Source organism: Ursus arctos, unplaced genomic scaffold, assembly GCF_023065955.2.
Source record: "Ursus arctos isolate Adak ecotype North America unplaced genomic scaffold, UrsArc2.0 scaffold_12, whole genome shotgun sequence".
Taxonomy (NCBI): Eukaryota; Metazoa; Chordata; class Mammalia; order Carnivora; family Ursidae; genus Ursus; species Ursus arctos.
The window spans coordinates 1,563,816-1,579,181 of NW_026622786.1; the positions used below are offsets into that span (position 1 = coordinate 1,563,816).

A 15,366-nucleotide genomic window follows, 5' to 3' on the forward strand; every position below is an offset into this window, starting at 1 on the left:
TACATCCTACTTGTCTTGCATAGAGTTGTTTCCCTTATTACTTCTAGTATGTTTAATGACATATTCGAATTCTTAACCCATAGATACTTCAGTGAAAATGAAGAAGTAAGCAATTAGGAACTGTGTCATGCCAGCGTTGTGAAGATTGGCAAGTTTGTGAAGACATTTTTATAATTTCTAGAAGCATACACCTCATAGTACAGTTTTTCAGTGTGGCACAAGACACGTCCACTAACAGACCCAAATATGTTTAGCTCCTCTGTAATAAGAGGCCACAAGCAGGTAAACTTAGGCTTAATATTTAGCAATTAATGTTTCAGTATTTTATCTTATTTGGAAATGATCTAGATAATTAATGAATATCCATCACTTAGCAAAATTCAAAGAATGTAAGTTACCAAAGAGATTTAAGAAACTATTTTTAGGTAGACATAAAATCTAATTATTGTTCATTTATAAACGTTTAGCTTACATCCATTTGTTCTTAGCAATGTTTACTCATGAGAGTTTCATCTTATTTTTCTTGCTAACAAATTTTTATAACCGATAACATGAGCTCATTTGACAAGTAAACCAGTAGAAAAAGTTGTATGTCTGCATTTAGTGCTGACAACTCTGAAAGTGTGTCTGTTTTTCTGGGTTAGTGCTTGTCGTTTTAGTAAACCAACAGTATTTCTATTAACCAAAGATTACCCAAGTCATGTGAATTCGAAAAACATTTGGGTTAGTCTCTTTATTTCTGAGTTTGAGGAATACTTAATTTATATAAGCACTTTTCTTTTTTATTTATTTTTTTTTTTTAAAGATTTTATTTATTTATTCGACAGAGATAGAGACAGCCAGCGAGAGAGGGAACACAAGTAGGGGGAGTGGGAGAGGAAGAAGCAGGCTCATAGCGGAGGAGCCTGATGTGGAGCTCGATCCCACAACGCCAGGATCACGCCCTGAGCCGAAGGCAGACGCTTAACCGCTGTGCCACCCAGGCGCCCCAGCACTTTTCTTTTTTAAAGCCAATTAAGTAGAGCTCTTGTTACAGAGTAATTTTGGCAGTGCCACCAGAGGTAGAAAAATATCACACATCTAGAACGTCCGTGTATAGACCTACATAAACATACGGACAAATGCTAACAGAAATCTTCTACTCAGTAGCTCATAAAAGAACCATTGAATCCAAGTTGTGTTTCAGGCAGATGGAATAAGTTAGGGCCAACCCACTCAGCTAAAGCTTCCTATGAGTATTTGTGTAGAACACTTTTAAGAGTTTTTCATTTGCCCCAAATAGCTCTTTTTTTCTTTGCAGCCTCAGAGAGTTGCTTGGGGTCTCTGGGTCCCTGGAGACCCCCAGTAGAGGGAAGCAGCCTGAAGCTCAAGCGGCTCTAGGGGGCTGAGGGGCTGAAGGGAAGGGAAAATCTGGCAGGGTGGAGAAGGTTCGGACGAGGTAGGAGTTTGATGTGGGGGACGTAGCAAGGATTCAGGGAACTGAATGGGGGATGAAGGTGACAGTGGGAAGGACAGAAGCAGTAGGAAGGAAGAGGTCCCAGAGGATCCAATCTAGGGAGATCTTAAGTTTCCCAAAGAAGCCAGTTAAGTTCCAAATTATCCTTCGCTAAATCATGGAAACGAGGAGGTGGACAGAGCTGGTGGGGCATGTAGTCGGCAGGGGTTCAAGAAGGGGGTTTCAGTCAATTGAGAAGTCCCCATGGGAGGAGCAAGGATCAAGTAGAACAGAGGCCTTTAAAAAACAACAACAACAACTCCTGGGTTTATCTTCACATTGGAAAAGCCACTCTTACTGAACTCATCTTTGGTTTTATCTCCCTTTAAGTGGAGGTAATAACATCCACCTTTATCTGCCATTTCAGGTGATGCTCTATTGCCCAATTAGTCTCTTAAATTAGACTTCTGCATTTAAAACAAAAACGAAAACTTGCAATACCTGCCTTTCTGAGAATGTAAGAAGTAGGTCAGTCTTTCCGATAAACACTCAAAGTAATGGTCTCCCTTCCCTAAGGAATGTCCATTTTTTTAGGGACCAGTTGGACCAGTTGGTGTCTTTCTCTAAGATCCCCAAAGGAATCCATGACCTAAAAATGTCAGGAACCACTAGTTTAAAGAGTTACAAATGTGGAGAGTTATTGATATAAATATGTTAATTAGCTAAATCAAACCAGGATAAAATAGAATCTGAGAGTTGGGACCTGGAAGGTTATTTAGTCTGGGATATACGGATGTAGTCATTTAGGGAGGGTTCTTAGAAATCATTACTGCTTCCTCCTTCCTCTCTTGAGATTGCTAGCTTTCCTCCTCACACAGATATTTACCGAGCATCTGCTGTGTGTCAGACACTATGCTAGGCCCTGGGGTATAGCAGTGAAGAGAGCAACTGGGATGCCCACCCTTGTGGAGCTCACAACCCAGCACTCTCATTAAGCCACTGCTGTTGGAGAGGACAGTGGGCTCCCTTGTTCTGGAATGGAAGGAAGGTTGGGACCCGCTACTATAGTCTAACTTTTTCTCTGTCTTCTCGCTTTCCATGTTAGCCCTTATGACTGTTCATCCAGACCTCACTTGAACCCCTCCAGTCAGTCATAGGGTGCTTGGGACAAAGGGGCTTTTCCCACTTTGGACAGCTCTAATTATTAGTGATTTCTTCCTTAGACTGCATTGAGCTACAGTCACTCTTGTGCTTTTCACCCATTTGTTGAGGTCTACCACCTAGGAACACACACAATAAGCACCTTTCACGTCCTTTTCCGTGTAGGAGTTCGATACATAGCATCTCCCTCCTGTGCCTGATAGTTCTTGTTGCCAGGCTTCTCTCCTCTGTTTTTTCAGATATTTCTCCTGGAGGTTATTTCAGTCTCCTGTACAAGCCTCATTGCTTTTTCCAGGACATATTCCAGCTTCTCAGAATTCTTCTTAGTGTGTGCTTCCCAGAACTAAGCTTGAAACCAGTTCTGTCCTTTCAGTGTGGAAGAAGACATTAGCGCTAGGTGGGTAGCCATGTCGCACTTCCCGCTAAAAGTCAACTAACACCCTGTGTCTTTCGTGTGAACGGTTGGTCTCCCCTCTTCTGCACCCACGTGGCCAACTTGGTGAACCTAAGAAGTTTATGCATATACCTAATATGTTCTTCACGTTTAGAGTCAGCCTATAAAGACCTTTTTGGCTTCTTATTTGCAAATCTAGTCTTTATTCCTTCAGTAAGTAACTGCTGAGCATCTGTGCTGCCCTAAGTACTAGACCAGGCCAGAGTACACAGATAGGGTCCCTGACCTCCTGGAGCCTATACAGATATTTCCTAATTGACTCATTATCTTTTAGTCATCCAAACTTGTCCTTAGGATAGTTTGGGGATTGTGATGGGTTTTTTTGTTTGTTTGTTTGTTTTTTCTTAAGATTTTATTTATTTGTGAGAGAGAGAAAGAGAGCACAAGTGGCCGGTGAGGAGGGGCCAAGAAAGAGGGAGAAGCAGGCTCCCACAGGGAGCCTGATGTGGGGGAACTCGATCCCAGGACCCTGAGATCATGACCTGAGCTGAAAGGCAGACCTTAACCGATTAAGCCAACCAGGTGCCCCGGGATTATTACGGTTTTTTACAAAATGACCTCAAGTAGGCCCTTAATGTTGCCTGACAGGCATTTTTCATTTTCCTGTTTATGCACACTCCTGCTCTTCTAGATGGCTGTATCCCACCTTCTCAAGCCTTGCTTTCAGTTGATCTTGGCTCCTGTTCCCCTAAGAGAAAATAGAAGCAATCAGAACAAAACGTCCGAGCTCCCACTGCCTCATTTATCCACTCCCTGCATCCGTGCCTGGTGTTTTGCTTTTTCCTGTTACCAATGAACTGCCCGCCCTCTTCGGGGAGCCAAGCCTTGTCTCTGTGCACTGCGTTCCCTCCCCTTTGGCCTACTTAAAGACCTCCGGCTGTGCTGGGTCTTTCTCATCAGTGCGGACACAGGCCACAACTCTCTTCCACTTTCTCTCCCCAGTCGCTCTTGAACCCACTCCAGTCAGAATCTTATTTCTCCATTGAAGCTACTCTTATCAAGGGCACAGTGACCTTCATGATGCTAACCAATGACCTCTCAGCTTTTGGCACAGCCAGTGTCTGCTTTCCCCTTGAATTTGGCTTGGAAGACAGCACACTCCCCTACTTCACTGGTCCTTACCTGTCTATGTCTTTTGCTGGTTCCTCATTGTCCTCAAACTCTTAATGTTAGGGTGCCCCACATCTCAGCCCTCGGGACTCCTTTCTTCTCTCTCCTTTGTTGATAATCCCATTCAGTCACGTGGCTTTGGACACCATCCAAAAGCTGACGGCTTCCTACTTTAATGTTGAAGTCTAGTGTGTGTGTTCCAGTTCGGTTCCACGATTTAAAGCTGTGTGATCTTGGGCAAGTTACTTTACCTTTCCTTGCCTCCGGTTCTTCATGTAGGTACTTCAGCGTTTGTTGAAAGAATGGATGAAATAAAAATAAAACTACTTTTGGGGCGCCTGGGTGGCTCAGTCGTTAAGTGTCTGCCTTCGGCTCAGGGCGTGACCCTGGGGTCCTGGGATCGAGCCCCACATCAGGCTCCTCTGCTGGGAGCCTGCTTCTTCCTCTCCCACTCCCCCTGCCTGTGTTCCCTCTCTCGCTGGCTGTCTCTCTCTCTCTCTGTCAAATAAATAAATAAAATCTTAAAAAAAAAAAAAAAAAAAGAACAGTAGCTTTCAGTCTTGGCTTTGAAGTGACCTGCATTTTGACTCACAAGCCACTAACTGCAAAAGCCTATCTAAACAAGTGTACTAGCTGTTGCCCAGGGTATATGTGAAGCATTCTGTTTCTTTTAAAGTCTGATTACAACACACTAATTTCACAAACCTTAATGCTTCTAACCCTGAGTTTGGGGCCTTAGAGTCCTAGTCACACAGAATACTGGACTGAACTGGACCTGATTTTGATTCAGTATGGTAACTTTTCTTCTGCTGAGGCTAAACTCACTTCTGCCAAGAAAACCTCCCTACTGCTACGCTCTCCATTTTCTTTAAGTCCCATTTAAGCTGTACTTGTTCCAGGAAGGCTCTGTCTGTACCTTACCTACTGTTCCGTTCCGTGCGCCCTCGGCATTTATGTGCTATATTTCCTGATTGCCATGTAAGTACTTGGTTTTGATTTCATCCGTTTGCTCTGCCCCCCGTCGTCCCTTAACGTGTGGTTCCCGCAAGGCACAGATGCTCAGCTCTCTCAGGGCCTCGTTCTCGTGCCTGTTTTCTCATGTGCCCATCCCCCTCACTTCCCTACAGATGCAAAGCCTGTAAAAGGAGCTGACATGCCACAGGCCCAGCTCTTTCCCAGAAGCCTTGAGGAAGGTCGGGGGTTTGAATACACTATGTTCCATAATCATGTTGAAAACAGGACAGTTTGCATATTTCAAGGAGGTCCTTACCTGCAAGGAGCATCTGGGTAAGAATGATAGCATCCCACTGATCAGTAGAAATGTTGACCTGAAAGGTTGCTAGCTTATAGTATCCATACATATCCCTAGACTACAATAAAGGCACTGAAGGGGCATGTAGATCCTATTTATTGACATGGAGAAATGTTTATAAATATTAAATCACAAAAGCATGGGACAGGGCAACGGGGTATAATTTGAGAGAGTACCATTAACATGTTGACAGTGATTTGTCACTGGATGGTGGGATTATAGGCCTTCCAATTTTTAATTTATTTTTCTTTCTGTTTATCTGCATTTCCTACATTTTTAAACAATGATATATACAGTTAAATAAGAACATATAGATTTCTTAAATTATTTTTTAGTTTTCTGTTTTTTTCGGATCAGATTACCATTAAGTTCTGGTATGTTATCAATACTACTATTATGCTATGAATATAATAAAGCCGGGGACATGGATATTATTTGAGTTCACTGAATATGGACCAAGTGGACCTTTCATAAGTAAATTACATGGAGATGTGCTTAGATAATTTCTCTCCAGGGGCTCTGTTTTTAGACCTTCTGAAAACATTTTTCTTTCTCTGTTGTAACCAGATTCCTTCACGGAGGTGCCATTGCAACCATGATGGATTCTACTCTTGGTGCGTGTGCACTTAGAGCTGGGGGAGTTGCCATGACTGCCAACCTCAACATCAATTTTAGAAGGTAAATTCCTGGGTATTCTCTGCTGCTTAGGTGTCATGGATCAAGCTCCCCAGCAGCAGACCGAGACAAAGATTCGTGTGCGAATGACAAAGGAAGTGCTCTCAAGGGAAACTAGCAAGGAGTCGGAGGAGCAGAATAGGGAAAGGGAAGAAGCCAGCAGGCTTGGGCTCTCAGAGTCCTGCAAAGGGCAGCTTCAGCCTGGTCACCCAAGTGCTCTGGAGTGAGATGTGTGCCTGTGAAATGTTCCTGCCTTAAGCAGGAGAGCTCTCTCACACAGTAGTCATACGATGAGGGCCATCCTGGGGACCAAGATTCCAGGCCCGTTGGGCTCTCTGCGTTCGAGCAAGGTAGGCTCTAGGCAAAAATAACCAAAAAACCAAAACAAACGTGAGAAAAGGATTGAAGGGGATCTGTGTGGAGCACCAATATCCACTACATAACGAAACATAGGAGTTTTTCGTAACTTCACGCAGAAATAAAAGGACCGGCAGCAAAATGAGTGAGGCATCCGTCAGAAATAAAGCTCCACAGGTTCTTAATTCTTCAGTCCTACAGCGATACCCTACAGTTAACAAAACAGTGGACACCAGCACAGGAACAAAGAAAAGAAAGAGCGATAGTGCAAAACAGAGTTTAAGAACAGTTCAATAGATGCGGTGTCCAGATGAGGTTTGTGGGTTATTACTTCGCACAGCGGGAGGCATTTAAGTTACAAAACATCTCCGTTTTATGCCCCCAGAGAGTTGTATGGTTTATGTGGCCATCATCAGGAAGCCATGCCTCCTAGATTGTGGGTTTATTTACTATAAGAAATCCTTAGCCAAGCCTTCTACAGAAAAGGACACTTCCCCCTAGCAAATATTAGTTTATTTCAGGGGCCGACAGAAATTTTTCTGTAAATATTTTATGTTTTGGAAGCCATAATGTCTCTGATATAATTACTCAACTCTGCCATTGCAGAAGAAGAGCAGCCATAGATACTACATAAATACATAAATGGGTATAGCCGTGTTCCGGTAAAACTTATTTACAAAAACAGGCAGCTGGCCAGTGGGGCCATAGGTTGCCAGTTCCTGGTCTGTTCACCTGGAGGGCCAGTTGGAAAAAACTAGATATGGTCACTTATCTCCTTTTCCCTAGGAGTGTTTGTGTCTGCTCCCTGCCACCCCCCGCCCCCCAACACACACAGAACGAAAGAATTGGAGGCCAGCTGCTTTAACTTCTCCCTCCCCAGCTGCCAGTAATAGTAACTTCAAAATAAAAATAGCTTAATAGAAATGTAAACAAGAGAGAAATGTATCACACAAGGGAGTCCAAAGGAAGGCATCCTGGGCTGGTGCGGCAAGCTCCCTGGTCCCCAGAGAGGCAGACTCCTTCTAGCTCACCTTTTCAGAGTGCTGAGTGCCAGTCAGAGCCATCGCGTGTCCTGACGGCGGTACTGACGAAGCGCAGAAGAAGAGCTGTCTTGTCTCTATAGGAGACTTCTGGAAGTTCTGCACAACACTTCCATTTACCATCATTAGTGATAAGAGAGCTTGAGAAAGTGGTTTCTTTACTGATGTCATTATCACCTCAAATGTATTTAAGGTCAGCAACTAACACAACCACAGACATATTAATAAATCCAAACTTATAAATTATGCAGTATAAATTCTTTCCAATGCTGAAACAGTGACTTATAATCAAATTTTACTACGTACTTCAGTAAATAAAATAGTAAGCCTAATACAGTGTTTTTTCCCAGATGCCTCAAACACAAAATTATCTCAGTGATCATAAAACTTAATTATTTTGGGGTGCCTGGGTGGCTCAGTCGGTTAAGCAACCGACTTGTGATTTTGACCCAGGTCATGATCTCATGGGTCGTGAGATCAAGCCCTGCGTTGGGTGCTGCGCTCAGTGGGGAGTCTGCTTGAAGATTCTCTCCCTCTGCCCCCCTCCACTTGTGTGCTCTCTCTCTAAAATAAATAAGTCTTATAAAAAAAAAAACTTATTATTTCACCTAGACTTACTAAAAAATTTTCATTCTAGGCTTGATTTATTTCTGTAGGATGCCAATATTTATATTTTCCTGAGGTTAGTACACTTGTTCTTACAGTCTCATTAGTTGTCCAGTACTTGTGTCAGACCCTAAAGGAACCATCTCAGCTCGGCCGAATTTGTAGGTTCTGAGCAGTCATCCTGGAGATTCTTAATGGAATAGGATTTTTCCTTTGAGGCTGATTGGAACACATGCCAGAGTTCATAAAGCCAAGCCCCTGTTGGAGTCAAGATTTCCTTACCACGTCCAAGGGACTTTCCAGACCTACAGCCTTTCTTCTAACGTAGCACTTCCCCTTTCTTAGTGTCCAAGTCCATTGCGTCTGTAGTTGTATGTTTTCTGCTTTGGTTTGCCACTTACCTACAATTAAATGTATCTCCCGTAAATGGTGGAGATTCCATCTCCCAGGAAACAAGGACATGAGACTGTCCTTTTCTTCCGGAGATACTGAACTGGGCAAGACATTTGCCTTCTTTCCAGCTGGTTCTTTTCTGTACCCAGTCCTTTCTGTTAAGGGTACAATTCCTGCATTTTCTGGAATTGTTTGGCTTCCTGACAGTTTTCTGCCTGCTGGTGCGGGGGAGAGGGTTAATGAGGGTTCTTATGGACATTGTGCCAGACTTAATATAAACCCCCAAATGGCATTTGTCAATGCTGTAAATCCAACAATGTACATAGATGTTCTGTTCTATTCACCTGTCAGCTCACCTGTACGACACACACTTGGCAGGGACGTAAGAGGTAACATCCTGATGGGGATGCTGAGGGTTTTCCAAGTCTTTGCCTACCCCCCGTTCATACAGGCTCTCAAAGCGCCTTCGACTAACACATGGGAGATTGCTTGCTGAATGTAGGTATCCTTTATAGATCTGACCTTACAGCTCGGAAAACTACCAGATTGTTTATGCCATGAGTGTGTAAACATAATCCTTCCAGTGCAGCCTCCCCAAACCTGACCGATACACATGCCTCACTGTGTGTCTGCCGTGGCCTTTCACAGAGTAAAATACCGTCAGGCAGACATATGCTTTCCTGTCTGCACTGTTCTCTATATGTCAGCTGCTTTAAAAAGTCAACTTAATCTGATCGTAGCCATCCTTATTTTTGAATTATAGCTATAGTTTCATAATTCTTGTGTTAATTTTTCCCTTTTTTCAGAATCATTAGTGTCTCCTGGCTTTCCATAACTTAGTTAACCATGGTTCTTACCTCTTTTCTGTGCTTAAACTGCATTTGGCCTGTGAGGAGTCTCTTTTAAAAATGACTGGTTCCTGTCCTTTCAATTCTATCCGGATGGATTTTTAGGTACTTTTGTCTCCGGAGAGACAGTATAATGTACTGGTTAAGAGGACAGACTTTGGAGCAGGTTCACATGCCCGTTTTGCCACTTACCAGCTGTACGACCTTGGACAAGTTCCTCAACCTCTCTGTGTTTTAATTTCCTCATCTTTAAAAAGAGAATAATAATATCCACCATATAGTGTCATTATGAACTGTAAATGAGTGAATGTATATAAAGCACCCAGAACAATATCTGGCCACATAACTAGTACTCAGTGTTGACTGCTTATTACCATTATTGTTAATGTTGTTATTATCATTACTTTTATTTCGGCAACAATGAGGCATATCTGTGCCAAGACATAGAGCGGCTACTCTACAAAGATCGCTGATTTCTTTTTACTGGAGAATAGAGCAAAAGACTAGGAGAATATTAGATGTGTTCTCATGGTGGGCAGGATAACCTTGCTCCTAGGCCATTTTTGTGTCCCACCTAGAAAGTTTTTAACATTTAATAAGGTAATGAGTTCACAGTGGCATTTTAATTTTTTTTAAAGATTTTATTTATTTATTTGTCAGAGCACATAAGCAGGAGGAGTGGCAGGGAGAAGCAGGCTCCCCACTGAGCAGGGAGCCGGATGCGGGACTTGATCCCAGGACCCTGGGATCATGACCTGAGCCGAAGGCAGACGCTTAACGACTGAGCCACCCAGGTGCCCCCACAGTGGTCTTTTAGATTTAGTGGGCTTCGTGCCTTGTATTTTTAAAATTTTTTTGAGTAGCGTGCAATACGTTCATATTGTTGTGAAACTGATCTTCAGAACATTTTTATCTTGCAAAACTGAAACTCTATGCCCATTACACCTTAACTCCCTATTTTCCCATCCTTAAAACCCCTGGCAACCACCATTCTACTTTCTATGAATTTGACTTACCTCATGTAAGTGGAATCATTCAACGTTTCCTCTTTTTGTGACTGGCTTATTTCGCTGGGCAAAATGTCCTCAAGTTTTGTCCATGATGTAGCATGTGACAGGATTTTTCTTTTTCTTTTTTTGCCTTAAAGATTGATATGTTATCATTTGAATGAATCAGATGAAAGTTAGGATAAATTTGTCAAAATCTACCAAAAAAACAAAATGTGATTTTGATAGCAGTTACATTAACTTAAAGATTAACTTGGGAAAAATTGTCGTCTTTACATATAGTCAATGTTTTATATATTGACTTTATTTTATACATTTACATATATCCATTTATATATACGCATGTATACATTTATACAGTGTATATTATTTATACACTGACATTAAATAGATAGTTTTATACTATGAAATTAGATCCTAGAGGTGGTTTTTCAACATGATAAAGAATATATTAAAGTTTAACTTTTTAATCTCTTTCCATGTTCCATGTTTTTTAAAAAACACTTTTCTTTGTTCAAATAAAGTTGAAGAATACTACAGCCTCCGTTCTCAATTAGAAAAAAAAGGGGTTAATTTGAAAACAGGGTCAGCAAAGTATTTGGATTACAGTTCAGCTTAACAGGTGTCTTGAGCACATGCTACTGGCCAGGCCCAATGCTTAGTCCTCGTCCCACCCAACAGACGACTCACATGAGTCTGTTCTGGCTGTGCATTTCTTACCCACAGTTAGAATACTTACTAAAAACCAGTTTTGCATGAAATCACACGGATAGAGAGACTACAGTCAGGGTCAGAACCAAAGTCTTCTGACTCTTTGGTACTCCTCACTACAGCACACAGCCTTCATTCCCTTCTGTTAACTGATGATTAAAGACCAGAATGAAGCACTGGGTGATGTAAGCAGAGTTGACACAGCTTTGAACTGCATCGGTCAATTAATACTTGGATTTTTCTTAATAAATACACTACTGTAAATGTATTTTCTCGTTCTTTCTCGTTCTCGTATTTTCTTTTTTTCGTTATTATAATAATATTTTTTTATTATATTGTGTTAGTCACCATACAGTACATCCCTGGTTTCTGATGTAAAGTTCCATGATTCATTAGTTGTGTATAACACCCAGTGCACCATGCAATACGTGCCCTCCTTACTACCCATCACCAGTCTATCCCATTCCCCGACTCCGCTCCCCTCCGAAGCCCGCAGTTTGTTTCTCAGAGTCCATAGTCTCTCATGCTTCATTCCCCCTTCTGATTACCCCCCTTCTTTATCCCTTTCTTCTCCTACCGATCTTCCTAGTTCCCTAGTTCCCATGGTTCCCAAAGAAATCATATGATAATTGACTTTCTCTGCTTGACTTATTTCACTTAGCATTATCTCCTCTGATGCCGTCCATGTTGCAGCAAATGTTGAGATATCGTTTTCTTTTTCTTTTTTCATTTTTTTTTTTTAAAGATCTTATTTATTTGACAGAGAGAGACAGCCAGCGAGAGAGGGAGCACAAGCAGGGGGAGTGGGAGAGGAAGAAGCAAGCTCCTAGTGGAGGAGCCTGATTTGGGGCTTGATCCCAGAACACCGGGATCACACCCTGAGCCGAAGGCAGATGCTTAACGACTGCGCCACCCAGACGCCCCGAGATACCGTTCTTTCTGATAGCTGAGTAATATTCCATTGTACATATAGACCACATCTTCTTAATCCAGTCATCTGTTGAAGGGCATCTCGGCTCCTTCCACAATTTAGCTATTGTGGACAATGCTGCTATGAACATTGGGGTGCATATGGCCCTTCTCTTCACTACGTCTGTATCTTTCGGGTAAATGCCCAGTAGTGCAATGGCTGGGTCAGAGGGTAGCTCAATTTTTAACTTTTTAAGGGACCTCCACACTGTTTTCCAGAGTGGCTGTACCAACTTGAATTCCCACCAGCAATGTAGGAGGGATCTCCTTTCTCCACATCCTCTCCAACAATTGTTGTTTCTTGGCTTGTCAATTTTTGCCATTCTAACTGGCGTAAGGTGGTATCTCAGTGTGGTTTTGATTTGAATTTCACTGATGGCTAATGATTTTGAACATTTTTTCATGTGTCTGTTAGCCATTTGTATGTCTTCATTGGAAAAGTGTCTGTTCATATCTTCTGCCCATGTTATGATTTGTTTATTTGTTTCTTATGTATTGAGTTTGAGAAGTTCTTTGTAGATCTTGGATACCAGTCTTTTATCTGTAGTGTCATTTGCAAATATCTTCTCCCATTCCGTGGGCTGCCTCTTAATTTTTTTGACGGTTTCCTTGGCTGTGCAGAAGCTTTTTATCTTGATGAAGTCCCACAAGTTCATTTTATCTTTTGTTTCTCTTGCCTTTGGAGATGTGTCATGAAAAAGGTTGCTGTGGCCGATGTCATAGAGGTTGCTGCCTATGTTCTCCTCTAGGATTTTGATGGATTCCTGTCTCACATCGAGGTCTTTCATCCATTTAGAGTTTATCTTTGTGTATGGTGTGAGAGATTGGTCATGTTTCATTCTTTTGCATGTAGCTGTCCAATTTTCCCAGCACCATTTATTGAAGAGACTGTCTTTTTTCCACCAGATGTTTTTTCCTGCTTTATCAAAGATTAGTTGCCCAGAGAGTCAAGGGTCCATTTCTGGGTTCTCTATTCTGTTCCATTGGTCTATGTGTCTGTTTTTGTGCCAGTACCATGCTGTCTTTGTGATCACAGCTTTGTAGTACAGCTCGAAATCCGGCATTGTGATGCCCCCAGCTTTGTTTTTCCTTTTCAACAGTTCCTTGGCGATTCGGGACCTTTTCTGTTTCCACACAAATTTAAGGGCTGTTTATTCCAGGTCTTTGAAAAATATCATTGGTATTTTGATCGGGATAGCATTGAAAGTGTAGATTGCTCTGGGTAGCATGGACATTTTAACTATGTTAATTCATCCGATCCATGAGTATGGAATATTTTTCCATCTTTTTGTGTCTTCTTCAATGTCTTTCAAGAGTGACTTGTAGTTTCTAGAATATAGATCCTTTACGTCTCTGGTTAAGTTAATTCCAAGGTAACGTATGATTTTTGGTGCTATTGTAAATGGAATGGATTCCCTAATTTCTCTTTCTTCAGTCTCATTGTTCGTGTATAGAAATGCAACTGATTTCTGAGCATTGATTTTGTATCCTGCCACATTACTGAATTGCTCTATAACTTCTATAGTTTGGGAGTGGATTCTTTTGGGTTTTCCATATAGAGTATCATGTCATCTGCGAAGAGAGACAGTTTGACTTCTTTGCCGATTTGGATACCTTTTATTCCTTTTTGTTGTCTGACTGCTGTTGCAAGGACTTCTAGTACTATGTTGAATAATAGTGGCGAGAGTGGGTATCCTTGTCGTGTTCCTGATCTTAAGGGAAAGGCTTTCAGCTTTTCCCCATTGAGAATGATATTTGCTGTAGGCTTTTCATAGATGGTTTTATGATATTGAGGAATGTACCCTCTGTCCCTACACTCTGAAGGGTTTTAATCAGGAAAGGATGCTGTATTTTGTCAAATGCTTTTTCTGCATCTATTGAGAGGATCATATGATTTTTGGCTTTTTTCTTGTTGATATAATCTATCACACTGATAGATTTGCGAATGTTGAACCACCCTTGCATCCCAGGGATGAATCCCACTTGGTTGTGATGGATAATCCTTTTAATGTACTGTTGGATTCTATTAGCTAGGATCTTGTTGAGAATTTTGGCGTCCATATTCATCAGGGATATCGGCCTGTCATTCTCTGTTTTGATGGGGTCTTTGCCTGGTTTGGGGATCAAGGTAATATTGGCCTGATAGAATGAGTTTGGTAGTTTTCCTTCTGTTTCTATTTTCTGAAATAGCTTTAGAATAGGTATTATTTCTTCTTTGAATATTTGGTAGAATTTCCCAGGAAAACTGTCCGGGCCTGGATTTTTATTATTTGGAAGGTTGTTTATCACGGACTCAATCTCTTCATAATTAATTGGCCTGTTTAAAAAAATCAGTTTCTTCCTGTTTCAGTCTTGGTAGTTTATAGGTTTCCAGGAAGTCCTCCATCTCTCCCAGATTGCTTAATTTATTAGCATAAAGCTGTTGATAAAAGTTTCTAATAATCCTTCCTGTTTCATTGGTGTTGGTTGTGACCTCTCCCTTTTCATTCATAATTTTATTAATTTGGGTCCTTTCTCTATTCTTTTGGATAAGTCTTGCCAGTGGTCTGTCAATTTTATTTATTCTTTCAAAGAACCAGCTTCTAGTTCTGTTGATCTGCTCTACTATGCTCCTGGTTTCTAATTCATTGATTTCTGCTCTAATCTTGATCAACTACTTTCTCGTGCATGGATTAGGCCTGTCCCTCTGTTACTGTTCCAGCTTCTTGAGGTGAGAATACAAAAACTGCATTTTAGATTTTTCTATTCTTTTGAGTGAGGCTTGGATGGCTATGTATTTCCCCCTTAGGACTGCCTTTGCAGTGTCCCATAGGTTTTGGACCATTGTGTTTTCATTCTCGTTGGTCTCCATAAATTGTTTAAATTGATTTTTGATTTCCTGGTTTATCCAATCATTCCTGAGCAGAATGGTTCTTAGTCTCCAAGTGTTTGAGTTTCTTCCAAATTTTTCCTGGTGGTTGAGTTCCAATTTCAAAGCGTTGTGGTCTGAGAATATGCAGGGAATAATTTCAGTCTTTTGGTATCAGTTGAGACCTGTTTTGTGACCCAGAACATGGTCTATTCTTGAGAATGTTCCATAGGCATTAGAATAGAATGAGTATTCTTTGGTTCTGGGATGTAGTGTTCTATATATATCTATGAAGTCCAACTCTTCTGGTATGGCATTCAAAGCTCTTATTTCTTTGTTGATTTTCTGCTTAGGTGATCTGTCTATTGCTGATAGTGGAGTGTTGAGGTCCCCTACTATTAACGTATTTTTATCTGTATGTCTCTTTATTTTGGTTAAGA

At 41.4% G+C, this 15,366-nt stretch overlaps 1 protein-coding gene across 2 annotated transcripts in view; it reads left to right on the top strand.

Annotated features, from left to right (window-relative positions):
- The window catches only part of THEM4 (thioesterase superfamily member 4), a 44,596-nt gene that overhangs the window by 15,828 nt on the left and 13,402 nt on the right, over positions 1-15,366 (top strand). For both annotated transcript variants that reach the window (XR_007190378.2, XM_048220597.2), the window contains exons 3-4: positions 5,288-5,447; positions 6,040-6,150. Coding sequence is in view for 1 of the 2 variants with exons in the window: in XM_048220597.2 (XP_048076554.1) it covers positions 5,288-5,447; positions 6,040-6,150 (271 nt within the window). In the remaining variant the exon portion in view is untranslated. The remainder of the gene's footprint in view (positions 1-5,287; positions 5,448-6,039; positions 6,151-15,366) is intronic.